Source organism: Macrobrachium nipponense, chromosome 21, assembly GCF_015104395.2.
Source record: "Macrobrachium nipponense isolate FS-2020 chromosome 21, ASM1510439v2, whole genome shotgun sequence".
Classification (NCBI taxonomy): domain Eukaryota; kingdom Metazoa; phylum Arthropoda; class Malacostraca; order Decapoda; family Palaemonidae; genus Macrobrachium; species Macrobrachium nipponense.
This window is the reverse complement of record NC_087212.1, coordinates 57,103,495-57,125,990: the sequence shown is the minus strand read 5'-3', so window position 1 is coordinate 57,125,990 and position 22,496 is coordinate 57,103,495. Positions and strand designations below refer to the sequence as shown.

The 22,496-nt window shown below is 44.9% G+C and overlaps 1 protein-coding gene across 8 annotated transcripts in view; it reads right to left on the bottom strand.

Annotated features, from left to right (window-relative positions):
• The window catches only part of LOC135198046 (DNA cross-link repair 1A protein-like), a 113,627-nt gene that overhangs the window by 58,902 nt on the left and 32,229 nt on the right, over positions 1 to 22,496 (bottom strand). For all 8 annotated transcript variants that reach the window (XM_064225432.1, XM_064225427.1, XM_064225428.1 and 5 more), the window contains exon 4: positions 4,219 to 5,037. In XM_064225432.1, the coding sequence (XP_064081502.1) occupies positions 4,219 to 5,037 (819 nt within the window). The remainder of the gene's footprint in view (positions 1 to 4,218; positions 5,038 to 22,496) is intronic.

Here is a 22,496-nt window from a genome sequence, read left to right as displayed (position 1 = left end):
CATATGCTACCGAATAGAGGGTTTGATATTTGTATATTAAGCGACCACACTATCAGTATGACTACCTTACTCACTTGCATCAGACCAGTCCAGCGAATGACGTGTCTATTCCTTAACCCGCCCGAAGGAAGAAGGAAAGGTACAAGAGAAAGGAGACCAGCCAACTCACTCATTCTCTCATCAACACAATCATCTTAGGTAAGATACAAAAGCGCCCTGTTAAGGGCAACTATGTGTTACACAACCTGTTGGGCAGCCACCACAGGACCCAGGGAAAACGTGTCTGTAGATCTGTGGGCAGCATCCTAAGATAGAAAGAGGTGAATATGGACTGGCATAAATAAGTATCAGCGCTCACCACTATATGTACAGCCAAGTTCTTTTTGAAAGCCATAGAGGGACCAATAACCCTAACGTCATGCGCTCTAGCCTGCACAGACGTGGTGGTGGAATCATAAAGGGTCAAGTATGCTTGTCTGATGGCTCCCCGTATCCAAAAAGAGATAGTATTCGTAGACACCTCTTTCTTCGTACGGCCTGTGCTAAAAAAAAATCTGTGGCAGCCTGGTCTAAGGTGCCGAGCCCTTTTAAGATAGCAACGCAGGGCCCGGACAGGGCACAACAAAAGCTCTTGAGCATCACCACCCAAAAAGTCATTCAGTGATGGAATGGAAAATGAAGTGAACCTGTCATCAAGCACAGAGAGATTTTGGGTCTTGGCCACAAATTCCCGGACTAATTCAAAGGACACCAACACCCAACCCCTGGTGTGCTTCACGTCATAGCTCAGACTGGAGCTCTCCTACCCTCTTAGAAGATGCCAAGGCCACAAGGAAAACTGTCTTGAGCGTCAAGTTCCTGTCAGATGAGCGACGCAAGGGCTCATATGGACTCTTAGTGAAGCTCTTGAGAACCAAGGAAACATCCCACGTTGGAGGCTTGAGCTCTCTAGGAGAACTTGACTGCTCAAACCCCTTACCTAGCAAGGAAAGTTCCCAGGAAGAGGAGATGTCAATACCTCTAAGGCGTAACACCAAACTCAGGGCCGCCCTGTAGCCTCTGATGGCAGAAACGGACAAACGTTTCTCACCTCTGAGGAAGGTAAAAAAGTCTGCCATTCGCTGAATAGAGGTGAGAAAAAACCCCTTTACGACACCAATCACAGTAGATCGCCCATTTGCCTTGGTAAACCGGAAGGTAGAATTTCTGAGACTGCTGGATATATGCCCTGCTGTTCTCTGAGAAAACCCTCTCGCTCAGAGGAGATACTTGATAGCCTCCAACCGTGAAGAGACAGGGATTCTACTGACCGGTGGAACCTTTCCACATGGGGCTGACACAGGAGATGTAGCCAAGGGGGAATCTCCCTCGGAACCTCTGACAACAATGACAGCAGATCTGGGAACCATTCTGCCTGAGGCCACAGTGGGACTACCAAAGTCATCCTGTGAACCTGTGAACTCATTAGCTTGTTCAGAACTTGCAGTAATAAGTGGTACGAGCACCAACCTGAGGGAGTGATAGAAAACAATCAGGCAAAGATCCTCTGGGACTATGGTATCAGAACAGATAGGGTGATACGTGCAAATAGACCAGATGTGACGTTGATTGGCAAAGTCAAGAAGAAAGTATCACTCATTGATGTTGCAATACCATGGGACACCAGAGTTGAAGAGAAAGAGAGGGAAAAAATGGATAAGTATCAAGATCTGAAAATAGAAATAAGAAGGATATGGGATATGCCAGTGGAAATTGTACTCATAATCATAGGAACACTAGACACGATCCCAAGATCCCTGAAAAGGAATCTAGAAAAACTAGAGGCTGAAGTAGCTCCAGGACTCATGCAGAAGAGTGTGATCCTAGAAACGGCACACATAGTGAGAAAAGTGATGGACTCCTAAGGAGGCAGGATGCAACCCGGAACCCCACACTATAAATACCACCCAGTCGAATTGGAGGACTGTGATAGAGCGCGCGCGTGCACACACACACACACACACAAAATAATAATAATAATAATATTTTGGAAGAAGACCCTCTTTTAAACAAATTCTGTTGAATAAAATGGCAGAATTCTGCAAATTAATCTTATATATTATTTTTTCTACTTTTCTCTGGCTCAGCAATACTTCTTAATAATTGGCCAATATTCATATTATGAATAATGCTGAAAGTGGTACTTTTATTTAGAACAGGATTTATTAGTAAAAAACTGGTATTATCAGTATACTGGTATTATCAGAATACAGGCAGTCCCTGGGTTATGACGGGTTCGGCTTACAACGTTCCGAGGTTAAGGCGCTTTCCAATTGTATTCATCAGAAATTATATTAGGGTTACGACGCCTACAATGCTCATTTGGCAGAAGAAATATGACACCAAAAATGCAAAATAATCAATATTTGAAGGTTTTTTTTATGCAATATGCAATAAGAATGCAGTTTACATAGTTTTCAATGCACCCAAAGCATCAAAAGTAAGGTTTTCTTAGCATTTTTGGTGATGTTCTGGCATATGATGATTTTCGGGTTACAACGTGTCTCAAGAACGGAAACCCCGTTGTAACCCGGGGACTGCCTGTACTAGTGTATGGAAAGGCATTCCTCAGGTCCAGGTCAACCAGGAGTCGTCGTTGGTGTTGGTATAATTCCATAAGCAAGGTCAATGTCAAGCCGAGGTCATCTCTGGTATTCAGCTGGTATTAATGCTGGTGTAGCTCTGGCTTATCGCAACAATTCAACCTTCTCGAAGATGACCTACGAGAAGGTTGAAACGTCGCGATAAGCCAGAGCTACACCAGCATTAATACCAGCTGAATACCAGAGACAACCCCGGCCTGACATTGACCTCGCTTATGGAATTATACCAACACCGACAAACCGACGACGACTCCTGCTTGACCTGGACCTAAGGAATGCCTTTCCATAAACCAGTATTCTGATAATACCAGTACTATACTGATAATACCAGTTTTTGACCAATAAATCCTGTTCTAAATAAATATATGTACCACCTTCAGCATTATTCCCAATATGAGTAATAAGAAAAATAGGAAAGATAATTTATAAGAATAATTAGCTGAATTCTGCCATTTTATTCAACAGAATAATAATAATAATACATATATATTTGTTTTATGCATAAAATTTACATAATATTCGCTCAGAACTCCTACTTATACACATATGTGAGGAAATAAAATCCTGTGTAAAAATGTCATTTCAATCTGATTTTCAAACTACAAGCAGACTTAAAAACATGTTACAATATATTTAGCAAGTAACATTAAAAGTGTTTTTCACTACAACCTCTCTACTAGTGTATAGTATGGTACTGAAAACTGAAAGATGTATGTAACATGGGTCTAGATCAGTTCTTCTTAAAATGACGATACCACAGATTCCTTGTTTAACAAACTCTGTTTTTACTGGTTTTCCAGCTAGTGCTAGATGATTATCTTATTGTTACGACTGAAGGTTTGTTCCACATATGAACAAGTGTGTGTGTGTGTGTGTGTGTGTGTACCAGGTTGCCAGATGGTGCCTATAATTTTCTCTAATTTGTGATGTTAATTGAAAAGTTGCCACAAACATTATCATTGCTTTCACGTTTTCTAATCATTATCTCGAAATATGCCAAAAATTCAAAATATAAGTCAATTTTAATTTTAAATCTTGTTTACGAATAATATAAAAATAGACAACGTACTGTTTATAGTTGGCAAAAATTTCAAGGGTAGGGGGGTGTGGGATCTAAACAAAATGCAGAGGGGGCACAAGGCAAAACAGGTTAAAAACCATTGGTCTAGATTTTAGCAGTATAGAAGAAAAACATCAACTATCCATGCCAGTGATCCTGGCATGGAGCACAGTCAACAGGGAGTTTTTTGTGGTCAGTCATGAGCAGATCAATGCTTGGGGCTTGCCAAAGGTTCACAACTTCTGACTTGAGCAGTGCAGCTAGCAGACAATCTCTTTTGATCCTAGAATGATGTTACTAGAATACACGAAGGCCAGAAATGTTGGCTAATTTACATGATGGTGTGAACTGAACAAAATTTTAGTATAAAAAATACTACTTACTTTACCAGTTTCCTATTGGTTCACAGATACCAATTGATGAATATTACTGGACACTAATAGGCATTTTATAAAACTTTGCTTTTAACAATATTATTTCATGATAAAACTTAACTACAATACAAAAATTACAAACCTTTTGTATGATAGTGGATATGTAAGTGTTCAATTTTGGCATTAGCTAAGGCTTTTCCAACATATTTGTCAACAGCTTCATCAACTAACTTATTAAGTAATTCAAAGTCATCTTCAAAATCTTGCTCTTCAGGTTCCCCGATTCTTGAATCATCTTCCACAGCAGTACCAACTGTCGGACTTGGAGGCTGTTCCTTATTCTGGAGGAGACTTTGAGACTCATCACTAGAACTGCAAGTGGTATTTTTTGTAACTTGAGACTGAGCAACACCAGCTGCTTCATGTTCATTCTGCTCTGCCTCATACATAAGAGTCTCTCTACTGCTACTGGAACCATCAGACTTGTCGTCATGCTCATTCAAGGACAAGTTAAATATATGAGGAGAATCAAGAGGAAAGACTACAGTTTTCTTGTCATCCACAGAATTGGTCTGAGAAGGTCTGGGGGAATGTTTAACTGTGACCTCATCCATATCTCTGGCTCCTTGAGGTTCTTCATAAAAATCAATATCAGGCGGTTCCAAGTCTAACTCTTTCTTTATTTTTTTAAATGGCTGGTTTAATTCCGGTAGACTTTCCACATCACTTGAATCTGATGTTATATCTATTAGTTTAAACTTTGGCTTCCAGCCTGATGGTCCTGGCACAGCCTTATCTATAAACCCAGAGTCATCGTTCTCAGACTTTAGATCATCTAAGTCTGGCAACTTGTCCAAGTCATCTTTATCAGGATCAGCTCTCACCTTGGCCCAGGCCTCATGACTATACAGTAGGTAATGCCTCTCAAAATTTTCTTGGCACTGAACACCATTAGCGCATGCTGAGAAAAGAAGAAAAAAGGTAACTGTAAGTATGGGCATATGATGTTATAGAAATAGTATAAGAATATAAGAACATTTCCTTAAAAACAAGATTAAAATGCAAAATGTGAACACAACTATTAAAATGGCATCTGAAACTTCAAGTACCGAAGGACCATCTAATAGTACAGGCAGTCCCCGGGTTACGACAGAGTTCCGTTCTTGAGACGCGTTGTAACCCGAAAATCGTTGTAAGCTGGAACATCACCAAAAATGTTAAGAAAAATGTTATTGTTATAATACAATTAAGTTTGTTCATACTTACCTGGCAGATATATATATAGCTGTATTTTCTGAAGTCCGACAGAATTTCAAAACTCGCGGCACACGCAGTGGGCGGCCAGGTGGTAGTACCCATTCCCGCCGCTGGCTGGGAGGCGGATATCAGGAACCATTCCCATTTTCTATTCATATTTTATCAGTGCCACTGTCTCCTGAGGGGAGGTGGGTGGGCACTTTAATTATATATATCTGCCAGGTAAGTATGAACAAACTTAATTGTATTATAACAATAACATTTTGTTCATGAAACTTACCTGACAGATATATATATAGCTGAATCCCACCTTCGGATGGTGGGAAGAGACAGAATAGGATTTTAGGAAACTAAATTAAGTACATGATATACATCTTGGTTCCTCACCTGTTAGCATAGCTGACTTCGTGATTACTGTCACCTAAGCCTGCTTCTGCTTAATCAGAGTTGCCAGCCAGGTGGAGACCTGTAGTGCTGGTGCGCTCTGGATGCTCTGTCAACGGGGGCGTGCCCACAACGAGACTAGACCATCGTACCATACATATGAGGGCTATGAAGCAACTGACCACCACCTGACCAACTAAACAAAACCCCATGAAAGTTAACCTAATGAATGGCAGATCTTCACAAAAGATCTCACCAACAACCAAAAACTCAAAACATATTAAAAACTAACCTAACTCCTTACTAAGGGATAGGGAAAGAGCTACCTCCAGCCCCCAAGACTGTGTCTGCAGAAATGTATGGTCCAAGAGAACAACAGTCCTCGTATATCGTTCTCACATCTCTTAAGTAGTGTGAGGCGAATACAGAATTGCTCCTCCAAAAGGTGGCATCAAGGATGTCCTTGATTGACATGATCTTTTGGAAGGCAAGAGAGGTTGCGACAGCTCTGACCTCGTGAGCTTTCACTCGCAAGAGGCTCAAATCAGTCTTCTGGCAAGATGAATGAGCCTCTTTTATAACATCCCTCAGAAAGAAAGCCACAGCATTCTTTGATAATGGTAAATCAGGTCTCTTCACAGAGCACCAAAGATTACCTGAGGGACCTCGTACCTCCTTCGTCTTATGAACGTAGAGCTTGAGAGCCCTGACAGGGCACAGGACTCTCTCTGGTTCTTGGCCCACTAGGCTCGTCATACCCTTTATCTCGAAGCTCTTGGGCCAAGGGTTAGAAGGGTTTTCGTTTTTCGCCAAGAATGTGGGACTCAAAGAGCAGACAGCGTTGTCTCCTTTGAAGCCCACCTGTTTACTAAAGGCTTGGATTTCACTAACTCTCTTCGCCGTCGCCAGAGCAGTTAGGAAAAGAGCCTTCTTTGTCAAGTTCCGAAGAGACGCTGCGTGTAGAGGCTCGAAAGGACTCGACATCAAGAGTCTTAGAACCACATCTAAGTTCCATGAAGGAGGCCTCGCCTGAGGAATCTTAGTCATCTCGAACGATCTCAAGAGATCGTGAAGATCTCTGTTGTCAGAGAGGTCTAGGCCTCTGTGCCATAATACTGCTGACAGCATGCTTTTGTATCCCTTGATGGTTGGGACTGCCAACTTCTGCACATTCCTTAAGAATAGCAGGAAATCGGCTATTTGGCTCACAGAGGTCGTGGAAGAGGAAACTCCCTCCCTTCTACACCATGCCCTGAAGGAAGCCCACTTCGACTGGTAAACAGCTCTTGATGAGGCCCTCCTTGCGTTGGCGATCGCTTTCGCAGCTGTTTTAGAAAAACCTCTCGCTCTGGCCAGCTTTTCGATAGTCTGAACGCAGTCAGACCCAGAGCGGAGAGGTTTTGGTGATACCTTTCGAAGTGGGGCTGTTTGAGTAGATCTTTCCTCCAGGGCAACGTCCTTGGGAAGTCTACAAGGAAGGACATGACCTCCGTGAACCATACTCTTGCCGGCCACATTGGGGCGATCAGGGTCAACCGCGTCCCTTCTGACGCCGCAAACTTCCTCATCACTTCCCCCATGATCTTGAATGGTGGGAAGGCATAAAGGTCCAAGCCTGTCCAATTCCAGAGCAGTGCATCTATAGCGATTGCTCCTGGATCCAGGACCGGGGAGCAATAAAGAGGAAGCCTCTTCGTCCTCGACGTCGCAAAGAGGTCGACCAGAGGACGTCCCCACAACTTCCATAGCTCCCGACAAACGTCTTGATGCAGTGTCCATTCTGTCGGCAGGATTTGGTCCTGTCGACTGAGAAGGTCCGCTCTGACGTTCTGGACTCCTGCGATAAATCTCGTCAGGATCTTCACTTTTCTCGCACCTGCCCACAGCAGAATCTCCCTCGCCAGGTAAAACAGAGGCCGGGAGTGTGTTCCTCCCTGATTCTTTAAGTACGCAAGGGCTGTGGTGTTGTCCGAGTTGACTTGGACAACTTTGTTTGCCACCTTTTCTTCGAAGAACTGTAGCGCCAGGAAAACCGCTGCTAGTTCTTTCACATTGATGTGCCAGGCTACCTGTTCCCCCCTCCAGGAGCCTGACACTTCTTCCCCTCCTAGTGTTGCTCCCCAACCCGAAATGGACGCGTCGGAAAACAACACTAGGTCGGGGCTCAGAAGCTTTAGGGATAAGCCCTCTCGAAACTTCCGAGTACCGAGCCACCATCTTAGATAGCTTTTCACCGAATCGGTGATCTTCAAGGTCGCATTCAGATCCATTCCTCTGCCAGGAAAAACTGGAGAGGCCTGAGGTGCAGTCTCCCCAAGGAAACAAACTTTTCCAGCGAGGAAATGGTGCCCAGCAGACTCATCCATTCCCTCGCCGAGCAAGTCTCTTTCCCCAGGAAGGCTGAAACTCTCTCTAAGCCTTGCAGCTGTCGTTCCTGGGACGGAAACGCCCGAAAAGCCACTGAATCCATCTGAATCCCCAGATACACGATGGACTGTGTCGGGGTCAGATGCGACTTTTCGAGGTTGACCAGAAGTCCCAGGGACTTCGCCAAGGCTAACGTGAACTGAAGGTCCTTCAGACACTTCTCCTCTGACGACGCTCTGATGAGCCAATCGTCGAGATAGAGAGATACTCTTATCCCTGAAGAATGCAACCACCTTGCTACATTCTTCATGAGAACGGTAAATACCATCGGAGCCGTGCTTAAGCCGAAACAAAGGGCTCTGAATTGCCAGACTTTGTCTCCCAAAACGAACCTCAGATACTTTCTTGAAAGAGGGTGGATTGGAACGTGAAAGTATGCGTCCTGCAGGTCTAAGGACACCCAGTCGCCCGGTCTCAAGGCTCCTAGAACAGACTGAGGCGTCTCCATTTTGAACTTTATCTTCTCTATGAAAAGATTGAGCCTGCTTACGTCTAGGACTGGACGCCAACCCGACGACTTCTTTGGTACCAGGAAAAGTCTGTTGTAAAATCCTGGTGACCCCAGGTCTACGACCTGCTCCACCGCTCTTTTCTCGATCATTTGATCTAGCAGATCGAAAAGTATTCGCTTTTTCTCCCCGTGATATGAAGGAGAAAGGTCTCTGGGAGTTGTGGATAGAGGAGGAGGATCCAAAAAGGGGATCTTGTACCCCTGTTCCACGATCTTGAGGGACCAAGGGTCCGTATCTCTCTCTCCATGCTCCCACAAAAAACTTCAGTCTGGCTCCGACTGGTGTCTGAAGGACATGACTCTCATTTGGTAGCTTTAGGCTTGAAAGAAGCTCTTCCTCTTGAAAGTCCTCTCCCTCGAGGAGCTGCTCTCGAGGGAGGAGCTCCACGAAAGGGTTTAATCTTCTTAGGAGGTCGCCCAAAGGCAGACGTAGAAGGAACTCCTGGACGTCTCGAGGACTGTGCTAAGAGGTCCTGAGTAGCTTTCTCTTGCAAGCTACTGGCCAGGTCCTTCACCATAGTCTGAGGGAAGAGATGGTTCGAAAGAGGAGCAAAGAGAAGCTCCGCTTTCTGAGCGGGTGTAACTGATCTCGCAGTAAAATTGCAGAGAAGTGCTCTCTTTTTAAGGAACGCCGTACCGAAGTGCGACACTAACTCTTCCGAACCATCCCTGACGACCTTGTCCATGCAAGATAACACACTGGACAGCTCCCCCAGACTGAGCGAGTCCGGGCTCCTAGATTGCATATCCAGGACTCCCAAGCACCAGTCCAAGAAGTTGAAAACTTCGAGAGTCCGTAAAAGTCCTTTCATGAGATGGTCTATCTCAGTAGGAGTCCAAGAAACCTTGGCTGTCGACAAAAGGGACCTCCTCTGGGCGTCGACTAAACTAGAGAAATCCCCTTGGGCTGACGAAGGGATTCTCACACCTACTTCTCCTTTGGTCTCGTATCAAATGCCCCCTTTTCCACTGAGTCTTGAGGGAGGAAGGGCGAAAGTCGACTTGCCCTGATCCTTCCTTCGTTCCATCCAGTCTTGTAACTTTTTGAAGGCCCTCTTGGTGGACAGAGAAGTCTTCATTTCCACAAACTCCGGGGTCTTACAAGACTTTGATGACGACAACTGCGAGGGAGGAGACCTGGGAGATGCAGGCTGAAACTTGTCTCCGAAAGACGAGTGTAACAGCCGCACAAGTACCTTATAATCCGAAACGGACGAAACAGACGGCTGCTCCTCCTCAACCGAGTCCGCCGGACTACTTAACTCTCCTTCCTCCCTAAGAGGAATCGGAGACTGCCCATCCGGAGAGGGCGTACGCCCAGCGGGTCTGGTCTTTATCAGAGATCTCCGCTGCTTGGAAGCAGAAGCTTCTTCAATGCGACCGACCTTCTGTCGATCCCTACTGCTTGAAGAAAGAAGAGCGTCTTGACAGCGCTGAGCGTCCTGAGAGGCGACAGGGACTGCCTTACTTCGCTCTGATGAAGCGTCCTTACGCTTCCTACTAGAGCGTCCAGTCTTAGATCTCAAAGCGTCTTTCTGAGCGCTCTTGAAAGCCTCTTCGTAAGGAAAAGCGTCCCTCCGATCGTCCACAAAAGCGTCCTGACGAGCGTCCTCGTCCTGCCGGGCGTCCTCCAAAGCATCCTGAAAAGCGTCCTGCTGAGTGTCCTCCCGAGCGTCCTGTCGAGCAGCCTGCCCAAGACGTCGAGAGGGAAAGAAAGCGTCCTGACGACGAGCTTTCCTACTAGCGGAACGAGATTGGTGTTGAACCGAAGGAGATGCAGGAGGAGAAAGAGACGAACGAGGAGAAGGAGAAGGAGACTGCTTCGTCCTCTTGACAGGCAGCCTGACGTCCTTCCTCCGTTTAGGCTCGACTGCTGCTGGGCGAGTCTTCTGAGCCATCAAAACGGACAACTGGTCCTGAAGGGACACAAGGATGTTCTTCGTGGGTGAAGAAACTAAAAAAGGAGCAGGACTGAGCCTGCGAGAAGACGAGGGGCGGGGGACGCCTCCTTTCTTCTCACAGGTACAGCTACCTGCCTCTCCGAAGAGCGACTGTAGCGCTTCTCAGCGTCATCCCCTGATGACGTCCTACCTCTCTTCTGAGGCGGAAAAGCGTCATACGACTCCGGTGAAGAGTGTAACGAAACTGGAGAGAGAGGACGTGAAGCGTCCTCACTCCGAAAGGTCCTTTTCAATGGACGCGAGTCTCTCCGAGCGCTCCACCCCTTGCGCGGGGAGGGCGACTCGGAGGACGAAAAACAGTCCTTCAGGATACGAGCCTGAGCACGCTCCTTGGCAGCCTGGGAACTTGCGACAGGTCCTGCCGAAGGGACGCCAGATCGGTGGGGAGCCCACGTAACCCTCTTGCGGCTTTCGACATGTCCACTCCCTGAGTCCTGGAAGTCCGACAGTGGTCTAGGCCTAGAGGCATTATGGGGCCGATCTGACGCCCCCTCCACAACACTAGGGGCACGATCACTCACTTTCACTGAGCCGGTTTCTAAGGCTAACACTTTAGATTGAAGAGTGCGTAACGACTCTAAAATCAGAGAAAGGGCATTACCTTCTCCAGACACAGAATCAGGGCCCGAGGGCAACATCACAGGGTTAGGAGAAACAAACTCTACTGGTGTTAATGCAGGAGAAATATTACTTCCCTTACCTTTAGTAGAATCGCTCCTGGAGGAAGACCTCCTGATCCTATCGCGTTCCAATTTACGCCGATAAAAATCATACAACTTCCATCCATCATCGGTTAAGCCTTCACATTCATTGCACCGATCATCCAATAAACATACATGCCCCCTACACCCCATACATACTGTGTGGGGATCTACCGATGATTTCAGTAGCCTCACCTTACAATCACTCTTCACACACACTCTGAAACTCACAGAACTTGATCCAGACATCACGTTTACAGAAAAGCCAATCCAAGATAAAAAAACAGTCCACTATTGCGCGTGCCAAGCCACCAATCCAGAATCAATACCAAAAGACAATCCAGATACTTAAGTGAAGAAAGTAAATCAAAACCCTAGGCGGAGGTACTGCAAACAGTTGTTTACAGCACCGGCGACAGAAAAAATATGAATAGAAAATGGGAATGGTTCCTGATATCCGCCTCCCAGCGGCGGGAATGGGTACTACCACCTGGCCGCCCACTGCGTGTGCCGCGAGTTTTGAAATTCTGTCGGACTTCAGAAAATACAGCTATATATATATCTGCCAGGTAAGTTTCATGAACGAACCTTACTTTTAATGCTTTGGGTGCATTGAAAACTATGTAAACTGCATTCTTATTGCATTTTGCATCAAAAAAACCTACAAAATATTGATTATTTTGCATTTTTGGTGTCATATTTCTTCTGCCCAGTGAGCGTTGTAACCGTCGTAACCCTGGAAATAATTTCTGATGAATATAATTGAAAAGTGCCTTAACCTCGGAACGTCGTTAGCCGAACACGTCGTAACCCGGGGACTGCCTGTACACCCAAGGTAACAAAGTGGCTTCCAACATCCTGCAACAGTGGCTTACACTTGTGGTTTGCATGCTTTCATCCAGATGCACATGAATTGACCTCACCTTTACTCTCCATATTTTGTACAGAGGAGTATTAACTCCAAAATTATTGAAAAACAAGTAAACTTACCTACCGTATACATTATTGACACAGAAGGGCATAGGTGCTCAAAGAGACAAGGGATCAGGAACAACAATGAAGACATCAAAAAATTTGGACAAAAAAGACCAGATAAGTTTCATCACACAGGATGTTTTGTGCTAGAAATCTCCCAAGGGATTCACTGACATGGCAAATCTTTATAATTTATTGAAAAAGGATGTTTCTATCATGAAAATATTTATGATAAAATTAGCTGTCTGGATACTTACACAGGCAGTCCTTGGTTATCTGCTGGGGTTCCGTTTCTGGGGGTGCCGATAAGCGAAAACTGCCATTAATCGAAACTCAGCAATTTACGGCGCCATAAATCAGCGCCATAAGCACCTCTGTTAGATAAGTTATGGCGCTGATAACTGGAACTAGGCCCATTATGGCGCCATAAATTGCCAAATTTATGGAGCTAGACAAACACCATAAAACCGGATCACTGATAACCAGGGACTGCCTGTATACTGATATACTTTAAGCCGTAGAACAGAAGTTGCTTTGCATGCCTAAGATACTGGAAGAACTTGGTTGGGTTACATAAATAAGTACAGAAGCTTGTCCGAACCAAGACCAATAAACTGACCGCTGTTACTGATAAAGTCTAACAGTAGGCCTACAAGACTTAAGGCACTGGTTCTCACCTTGTTTCAGGTCATGAATCACCAGCCAATACAAAAAATATTATGGCTCATTTCTTTTTTACGCAACAAATAAAACAGAAAATAACCATTTTGGGTTTAAATAAATTTCTTATGCACGAATTACAATGCAGATAGTCATTATATATTTTAATAAGCATAATTCAAATTGTTCTCACTGCATTTTGGTAAATTTAAAAAAAATTTGTACTACTAACCTCCAGTTTAGTACCAAATATAGTGAACATCCTTTGGACTATCCAAAATATCACCGATTACCACCAGCTGAGAACTATTGACTAGAGGATTGGTTTCCTAGCTACTCAAGAGAAAGCTGCTTGCTTTCAAGAGACAGATAACAGTTTCTACAAGGTAAGATGGAATCTTCTCAAAGGTGACTGTCTACGATCAAGGTGAAGAATTTCTAACACTAGGAGAGTTAGCTTGGGAAACTACCACTATTTCCTTTGGGCCCACCAAGAGCTAACAAAGGTTTGAGTTCTTAGATACTCATAACTTGTTGAAAACTTTCTTCAAAAAGTGCAAATGGAAGAACAGCACAAGGATCTAGATTTTGGCAGTCTAGCAGAAAAGTATCAACTATCCATGCCATAGATCCTAGCATAGAGTGTAGTTAATGGAGTTTGCATTTTGGGCAACCACAAACAAATCAAAGTTTGGGACTCGCCAAAGTTTCCACTTCTGACATATTTGCAGATGAAAAGACCATTCTATCAGATTTCACCTTTCCTGCTGAACTGTCTGTGGTTATGTTTCATGTTTTCTCCCTGGGGCAAACTGTGGTAGAAGAATGAAGTTTCTCTTCTAACCTGAACAAATTTCTTGATGTATACTTCCTAAACTCAAAGAGAGGTTAAGTTGTTGGATTAGACTACGATCATCTTGACTTCGATTTGATGTTTTTCTTGCATAAGACTCTCCAACCTGACAAAAGCACTAGGTTGTTTGTATGCATTTGCTCTGCTATACAGTCCAACTCCCTTATATTTTGATGTTTTTTAGAATGGCTCTCCAACTTACCCTAAAGCAACTGAGAACAAAATTAGGTCTGGGCTCTAATGATCTTGAGGCTGATCCATCAACAGTTTTGACTGACCTCCCCACCAACAAAGTCATCCATAGAAACTACAATTAGAATAGAGTTTGGAAGATGAAACTATACCCAATTATTCTTGAGGTAAAATTGAAGTAGTCATTCATAGATGGCCCATGTTAACAAACTTCAATAAAGAGGCCAACGACACAAAAGAGGAAGCCACTACTTGGCTCAAGGCTTTAAGGGCCAAGATTCTCTCAGCAATGATAGAGAATGTTTACCTGTCTCTGTTTAAAAAGCCCAAAAAGAGAGTTGATTTTCATCCCCACATAAAGAACTTACAAGGTTGGTAAAGCGCACACTTAACACTCATCAGAATGCCCAGTACCAGGGCCAAACAAACAAGATCTTCACCATCACAATCACCTGAGATGAGTAAGCAAGAACTAACCAGTTGTCTAAGTTTAAAACTCAGACTTCTAGTCATCCCTCCTGCTAAAGGAGCCAAAAAACATGGCAGAACATGTGTGTCATTGTGTTCAGACCACCGCACACAGCTTTGAGTTAGAAAACCTTCCCTATGAAGAAAAGTGCAGATGCTTTCTTGAAAGAAGATAGATTGGGACAAGGGTGTCAGTACCCTACATATCCACAGAAAACACCCTGTCACCCTTCCACAATGCTGTTAAGGCCACACTGAATGATTCCATCGAAAGGGGAGTAAAATGAACAAACTGACTGACTCCACCAAAATGACAAATTTTTTAGTCAATTTGTATTTTTCATAGCTAACAAACCTGAGGTCTTAACAATAGGATAGTGGTCTTTGAAGCAAGAAGTAGTGGTTTACCAGTTTTTGACTTGAATTGAATTGAATATAGAATTCAGGCCACAGGCCAAGCACTGGGACCTATGAGGTTATTCAGCGTTGAAACGGAAATTGTATAACAGTAAAAGGTTTGAAAGGTGTAACAGGAGGAATACCTTGCAGTTGCACTATGAATCAAATGTTAGAAGATGGTGGAATATAAGATGGAAGAAAGAGAATATGAAAGGAGCTACAGCGGACCCCTGTATTCGCGAGAGATGCGTACTAGAAACCCTGTGAATAGTTAAAATCTGCAAATACTTATGAGTAACTGCCTCTATTCAAGTTCAAGATGCAAGTGTATACCTTGAATAACATCCTACATCAAATATACCTTAAATAACATCCCTACATCAAATATAACTTAAATTATTATCGTATTACTGTATTAATCTTCAAAATTATACAATTAATATAGTGGCCCCCAGGTTTTATGCGTTTCACATTTCCGCAGTCCACTTTGTTGCAGATTTTTGTGGAACACATTACTCACTTTTCCATGGGGAACTTTCACTGATTTGCAGATTTTTCTTTGGCCAGTATATCCAAAATTATCACAAACTCACTTTTTCAGAGAGCAACACTGTGTATTCACTAATTACTGTTTATTTTAATTAAACTATACTAATTACTATATTTTTTCATTAAAATAAGTGAGAGAGAGAGAGAGAGAGAGAGAGAGAGAGAGAGAGAGAGAGAGAGAGAGAGAGAGAGAGAGAGAGAGAGAGAGAGAGAGAGAATTGAAGTGCTTATACATACATTGAAGCTGGTAACTGCCTGGGGATGAGAATTCAAAGATACTATGGCTGGGAAAATGTTAAGAGTTGCAATGTATATGAAACACAGATTTTACATATCTTTTATGGTGATTACAGATGGAACATCAACAATGATAAAATATTGTCTTGTGTACTGTTATAACGTGTGATAATCATCGTCAACTTAACTTGTACAATAAATCAGACAAAGCAAAAAGTATGGCAACCATTGTCCACAATGTCTAAACTTGTTGGATTTGTTTATTTGTGTGTTTTTCTTTTGTTTATGATACAGAAATTGATATTTTCATTAAAAGGATATGTTCTGTACAGTACTGACATACAAGAGACAGACAAACAGGCAGATCTTTCCTGTTACGGCTGCAGCACAAAACTATACATATATTTTGTGAATGAATAGTACATTTATGATAAAAAAAAATTATTTACTGCACTAATTACAGTATCAAACTGTAATATCAATGTATAAATAAGGCAAAATAATCAAAGTGTATTTTGGTTTTTTGTTTACTCTCCGAGAATCAGCTGATTGACCCCTATTACCAAAAGAATTACTATTTAGGAAAATAATTTAGTTACTATAAGAAACTAAATTTAGGAAAATAATTTAGTTGCTATAAGAAACTAATTCATTAATGGAATTATTTTTTTGTCACAGAAAAATTGTTACAAAACTGAATGAAGCCTGGAGGTTTTAATTCGACTATGTATGAAATTTGGTTGGATTTTAAATATTTCTATGGTGATTACATCAATATAGTATACGTAAGTGGGTTCTATTAAGTGAAATAATGTTATAGATGTTTTACTGCGTTTTCTCTTTAAAGTATATTAGAGAGAGAGAGAGAGAGAGAGAGAGAGAGAGAGAGAGAGAGAGAGAGAGAGAGAGAGAGAGAGAGATTTTTAATCAATTTATGGGAGATGGCAAGGACTAACCACGATCAGACATAAACCAAGAACTTATTGTAGTAAATAATTTTTTCTGGGCTCAGTTCGTGTCGCTGCGCGAAATAATCCTTTAGTTCATTATTTCTTAGGTAAATGATCTAACAAATACCAGAGAATAAACAAAATAAAGAAAAGGTCAGTATAACTGACTCGCTCACCCAAATAAAAGAAGGGCGTCGGTATGAACACTAGGGCCAGTGAGACCACTACTACGAACTTCTTGTCAATTAGAAATTTCCCACTACAAAATCCCCTAAGGAGAGAGCCCGACCCACAGAACGGCGGGGCAGCAAAACTAACTCACTACTACAACTCACGCTTAGGTGACAGCCGCGCCTTCTGGTGGCCATGCCTTTCAAGTTAGAGGTCGACAAGATGCTGCTATTTTTCTTTTTTTGCTCTTGGTGTTTTTTCGTTGGCTATTTCACAGATTTTTCGCCATTATGGAACGTCTGCCATCGCATCAGCTAAGTTAAGTATCCGAAGGTTCCTATTTAGTTCATTCCTTCCTTGAGTCAGTATTTGCCGTTTTTTAGGTATAAATACAGATTCTCAGTCGGAAGCATGGCGGCATTGTTCTGCCTCGTGGCGGGTTCGTTCTCGGTCTCCCATACCTGGAACCTTCCCTTTTATTCTGTCTCTCTAGACCTTTTTTATGATTATATTTTGCTAGGGGATCTAGCCTGCATTGGTTTTTATGTCATGCATGCATGTCTCTCTACCTTACGTAGGCATTATCTCTTCTATCCAGACCCTAGCCATAGCTCTTAGTATCGGCCCAGGCTTAGCTTTGAGTGGTAGACTTTCTTTCGGGTTAGTCGTACACTCCTGGATTTTTTATCTTATTATATTTATTTCCCCTGCTTTTGTGTTATTTTATTTATTTTATTTTATCTTGGTTTAGCCTTAGGGCGTTCTGGTGAATGTTATCTCCATTAGCCTAGGTTTATGGTCACATGGTCCCCATCAGATTTTGTTGCCTTCCTTATTATTATTCAGTTTTGTTGCAATCTGTTGCTGATACAGCTTGGGTTGCCTTAACCTAGGCTATCGATTTTCCGTTGTTTACAATGTGCGTTTTAATCGTACCGTTGGTCACCCCTGTGATCGCGGTAGTCAGTGAGCACCAGAAGACGCCCGTCCCAGTTCACCTTAGCGACCTTCCCCCCGCTCTCCACCCCCCCATCAGAGTTTTGGGGGGAGGGAGGGTCTGGTCCTTGCTCGCTCCACCCGGGCCCAGTTTTCCCCTATCTACTTCCCTACCGGAGGGAGGGGTAGTAGGGAAGGCCTGGACAGACACGTGGGACTTGGGAGTGACCTTGTCTCTCCTCTTCACATTCACGGTGCTACCGCTGTGGCGAAGTTGGGGGTTTTGAGGCCTCCCCCTACCCCCCTCCATTTGTTGCCCGTCTCACTTCGCACCGAATGATAGGATCGAGTTAACTGTTTTCGCCCTCATCGTCTTCGATCCCCGGTGATGTCCGTTGGTTCTCTGTGTTTTACCTCCCGGAGCTCCGGCCGCATTGGGGACGGGGCAGGGACGGGACTAACGTAGCCGCCCAGCCCCGCCTACTGGCAGACTTCAGGCGTACAGTCGGGTCACTTTTGACCGTTAACCATCCCGTCTCACCTCCGGCGGCAGCTGGCGGAGTCGGGACACCAACCCGCGATTCCGGAATCGTCCTCCGAAAATTTTGTTTGGCTATTTTATGGATTAAGTTATTAATCATAAGGTTATTGGGGTAAGTTATCGTTAAGCTGGGTTCCCTCCCTTTGCCCATCCCTGTTTTCCTACTTCAGCTCACACCCGGAGCTGGAGTATATGATTATGCCTATTACGGCGGTAGGGGAGGGGTTTATGGACCCAAAAATTTTTCACTCTCCCGTCATGCAAAAACGGAGTTTCTAGAGTAGCCCTGTAAAGTGTTATTTAGTGGATACTCATGTATCCTTCCACCCCTTACAGACCTACCAACGTTGAAAGGGGGGCACCCCCCCCTACCCGGGGTGCAATGCCGTGGCTCTCCAGGGACCCCTTGGTGGGCATTGAAATCTGCAGGTCCCACGCATCCTGTGGCGCCAGACTCCTCCCACGGGAATCTGCAGGTCTGGTTCCACCGAAAAACGTTGACGATCTGCTATGATCTTGTGAGTCAGTTTTTGGACGGGGTAAAGTATTTCCAGCTTGTATTATATAGCGACTATAAATACTGAATTATATCTTAAGTCTAAGTTTGCAAAAATAGTATGTCTTTTAAGCTTAAGTTTCTCCATATGAATTGTGAAATATATGCCGGGAAAGTGTGAGGCTTAAGGCTCTATTTTTAGTCTAAGGTTTGAACCTCCCAACGTTTAAACTAAAAGCTAATAGACAACCCTCTCTTCCAGGCTCTACCCGGTTAGAGAGACCGCCCCTTGCCAACCTTTGAGGGCTCTTGGGTCGGTCTGGCTTCCCCGGCAAGAAAGAACGCCGCCAAGGGACAGCCCTACATCTTAGAAAAGAGGATGGCTGTCCTTGCTGTTTCCCACCCCGGCGGGCAAGTCGACGGGGTAACAGTCGAACCCGGCGGGAGGCAGCCCCGACCGATTGACGACAATCCAGCGGCATGGTTCGCCGCCCATTGAATGAAAGGCAACCAGGCCAGGACATTTCAGCGGAAGTCCGCACCACACTGGAAACCTTAATGTTGAAACCGATGGGTATGGTGTAGAACGACCTGTTGGTCGAGGTTAGAGGTACGTTGGACAGCTCAAAGTGGCTTCCTTGGGGCGCCTCTGGATCTTCTTCTTCTTCCCTCCCCGCTATCTATACTGCTTCCTTCCAAGGCTTTTTTACGGGAGCTGAGCTCCAGTATTCTACGCCTAGCGCTTCTGGATGAAACCTAAGGTGAAGGTGGGCACAGACGGCAGAAAACCCGTAACGAAGGCGTCGTCGTCGTCCAAAAAGGCTTCGTCGATGTCATCGTCTCGTAAGTCTTTTTTTCGGCTTTCAAAATCCCGGAGCAGAGAAGGGTAAATCTTCTGCTATTCAAGGACTCCTAGGTGTTCCAAGAGCAAGTCCTCCCAAGAAGAGGCCCACCCCGTACTTCCGGCGGAGTCCAACGGACGGCTTCCCCTCCTCCTGAGAAGGTAACCTCTAGCGGAGTTAACCCTTCCACCTCTGCATCAGCTCCTAACCTTTGATTCCCAACGCGTTTCTCTCCGTCGGGGATTGATAGCAGCAGATTGGGGGAATTTGGTAGGATCATTGAGGAACAGTTATGGAGCAGTATGTTCTCAACCCTCCCCCAAAAAGTTATCCGACAGGATCACTACACAAGGAACCTAATATGTAATCCGGGTTTAACCAGGCCCCATCAAAGCTACCTCCCCGGCAACCTGGTGTTGGCCTGATCCAGCTTCCTACCCCATGATTCTCTTCCTACCGTATTCAACAATGACAAAACCCAATTCAAAATAAAACCAACCCCATAACCAACTTGGAGGAGTGGCTTCCGCCGACGCCCCTTTCCAAGGACGGACTCATTTTCCAGTCCCGGAAGTGAGTCCGGGTTACTCGAAGGATTGAGGAATTCGAGTTTTACCCGGAGGAATCTTCAACCCGCCGTTCATTGGCTACGCCAGGCTTGACCGGACGGCAGCTATGACCGAGGGAGGATAAAGGGTTCCCAAAGGGAGGACAGCTGCTGTACTCCCGGGACCAGGCTCCAAAGAGATGTGGCTTCGGTGGCTTAGAGGAGGAATGGGACCTGCTCTAACAACCCAGGATTCAGGGCTTTCAAGAGTCCCTTCAACCATCTTTACGAGGAGGGGTAAGAGGCTCCTCTCCGTTTCTTAACGGAAGATCGCCGCAGTTACCCCCAAATCCCAGGCTGGCTTGAAGGGAGAAAAACCCTTGCCTCAGTTAAGTGGGAAGCAGATCCCCACGTTCTCCTTTACTCCCTTGCGCTTGGAGATTTGTGGGAGGATTCCTGCCAAAAGCACCTTCCTGTTCTCTGGCATGGCAAGCCTCAAGTCCGGACTGGCGCCATGGACCAGTTCAGCGAGAGAAGCTACCAAGACTTTCCTGATAGCCTCCATTCAAGCTGAGTTTTTGAGGCTAAGAAACTAGGCTTGCCAGGTCTTAATGAACACCATGGCAAAGTACGGAAGTAGCTGAAGAGCTATAATAATCCTACGCCTTCAGAAGCCGCCATACTTCAAGTTATTGACCAAGTCACGCAGACTTATACGGTTCCAATCGGACTTTGTTACGAGTTTGTCGACATCTAAGGGTCAATTGCTTCGGAAAGCATGTCCTCCAGGAAGCAACTATTCGGCATGAGCCGAATAAGCTGCTTTCTTCAAAACATCTGGGGGGCAAGACCTCTTCCCACCCCGGAAGCAATGGTTAAGGAGGTCCAGAATGAAAGCAACGAGGCTCAACTAGAGCCCTCAAGGATCGTTGGGGCCTCCACTGCTAAGATGCGCCCAAAGAATCATGCCTTCAGCAGGCAAAAAGCTGAAAAAGGGCTTAGACGATTCCAGCCTTATCAGAAAAAGCCTCAACGCTTCAAAACCAAGCTTGTGTCAGCACTGTGGCCCGATCGTTGAGCCAAGGCCAGCCTTCTACATCGAAGACACCGGCTCAACCCACCTACGTGATTTCCCCTCAGGCTCAGCCTTCCACTTCCTACGCTGTCTCCCTGGCCTTTAACCAGGTGTTCGAGGGCCAAGCCTTCCAACACTATGACCGGTTCGCCAGGGGAGGTAGGGCTAGGGGATCCTTTCGTCAGAGAGGATCAGGAAGGTCGCTCAATAGGGGAAAGCACTTCCGTGGAGGCCGCGGAGGTCACTCGACCCAGCAACAGTGAGATCTCCAAGGTAGGAGGGAGGCTGTTTCTCTTCCGGCATCGGTGGGGAATTCAGCAAATGGCACAAAGCATTGTGTCGAAAGGCCTGGGTTGGAGTTGGATTGGAGGCCCCCCTCCACCCAGACCGTTCCTTCAACTTCCATCGAAAGAACTGACGGAGTATGAGGAGGAGCTCCTTCAGAAAGGAGCAATAGCGAGAGTCAAGAGATTAAAGTTTCAGGGTCGCTTGTTCAGCGTACCAAAGAAAGGCTCATTAAAAAGAAGGGTAATCTTAGACTTGTCCCGCTTAAACTTGGCCATTCGCTGCGACAAGTTCAAAATGCTGACTATCTCATCTCGCAGTGCGGACCTTACTTCCCCGTGGGGCCGTCACCACCTCTATCGATCTTACAGACGCATACTATCATATCCCTAATGCAAGACACTTTCGCCCTTATCTGGGCTTCAGACTTGGAGACCAAGCATTCTCCTTCAAGGTAGTTCCTTTCGGTCTGAATGTAGCACCCAGAATATTCACGAAATTGGCGGAAGTAGTCGTTCAGCAACTGAGGTCTCAAGGGATAATGGTAGTAGCGTACCTCGACGACTGGTTGATTTGGGCACCAACCGTCGAGGAATGTCGCAAAGCCACAATGAAGGTCATTCAATTCCTGGAATATCTGGGGTTCCAGATAAACAGGACAAAGTCAAGACTCACTCCGGAGTCCAACTTTCAATGGCTGGGCATCCAATGGAATCTATCCTCCCATACTCTGTCGATTCCATCAGCCAAGAGGAAAGAAATAGCGAAGTCAGTGAAGCAATTTCTAAAGTACAAATATGCTTCAAGGAGAAACCAGGAAAGAATCCTAGGTTCCCTTCAATTTGCCTCAGTGACAAACATCTTGATGAAAGCACCAAACTGAAACACTTAACCAGGATCTGCTGGCGCTCACGAGCAAATGTCAGATCCAGGGACAAGCTGTCAACAATACCACAGATTCTACGGAATCGTCTGCGCCCTTGGACAAAGTTAAAGAACCTGT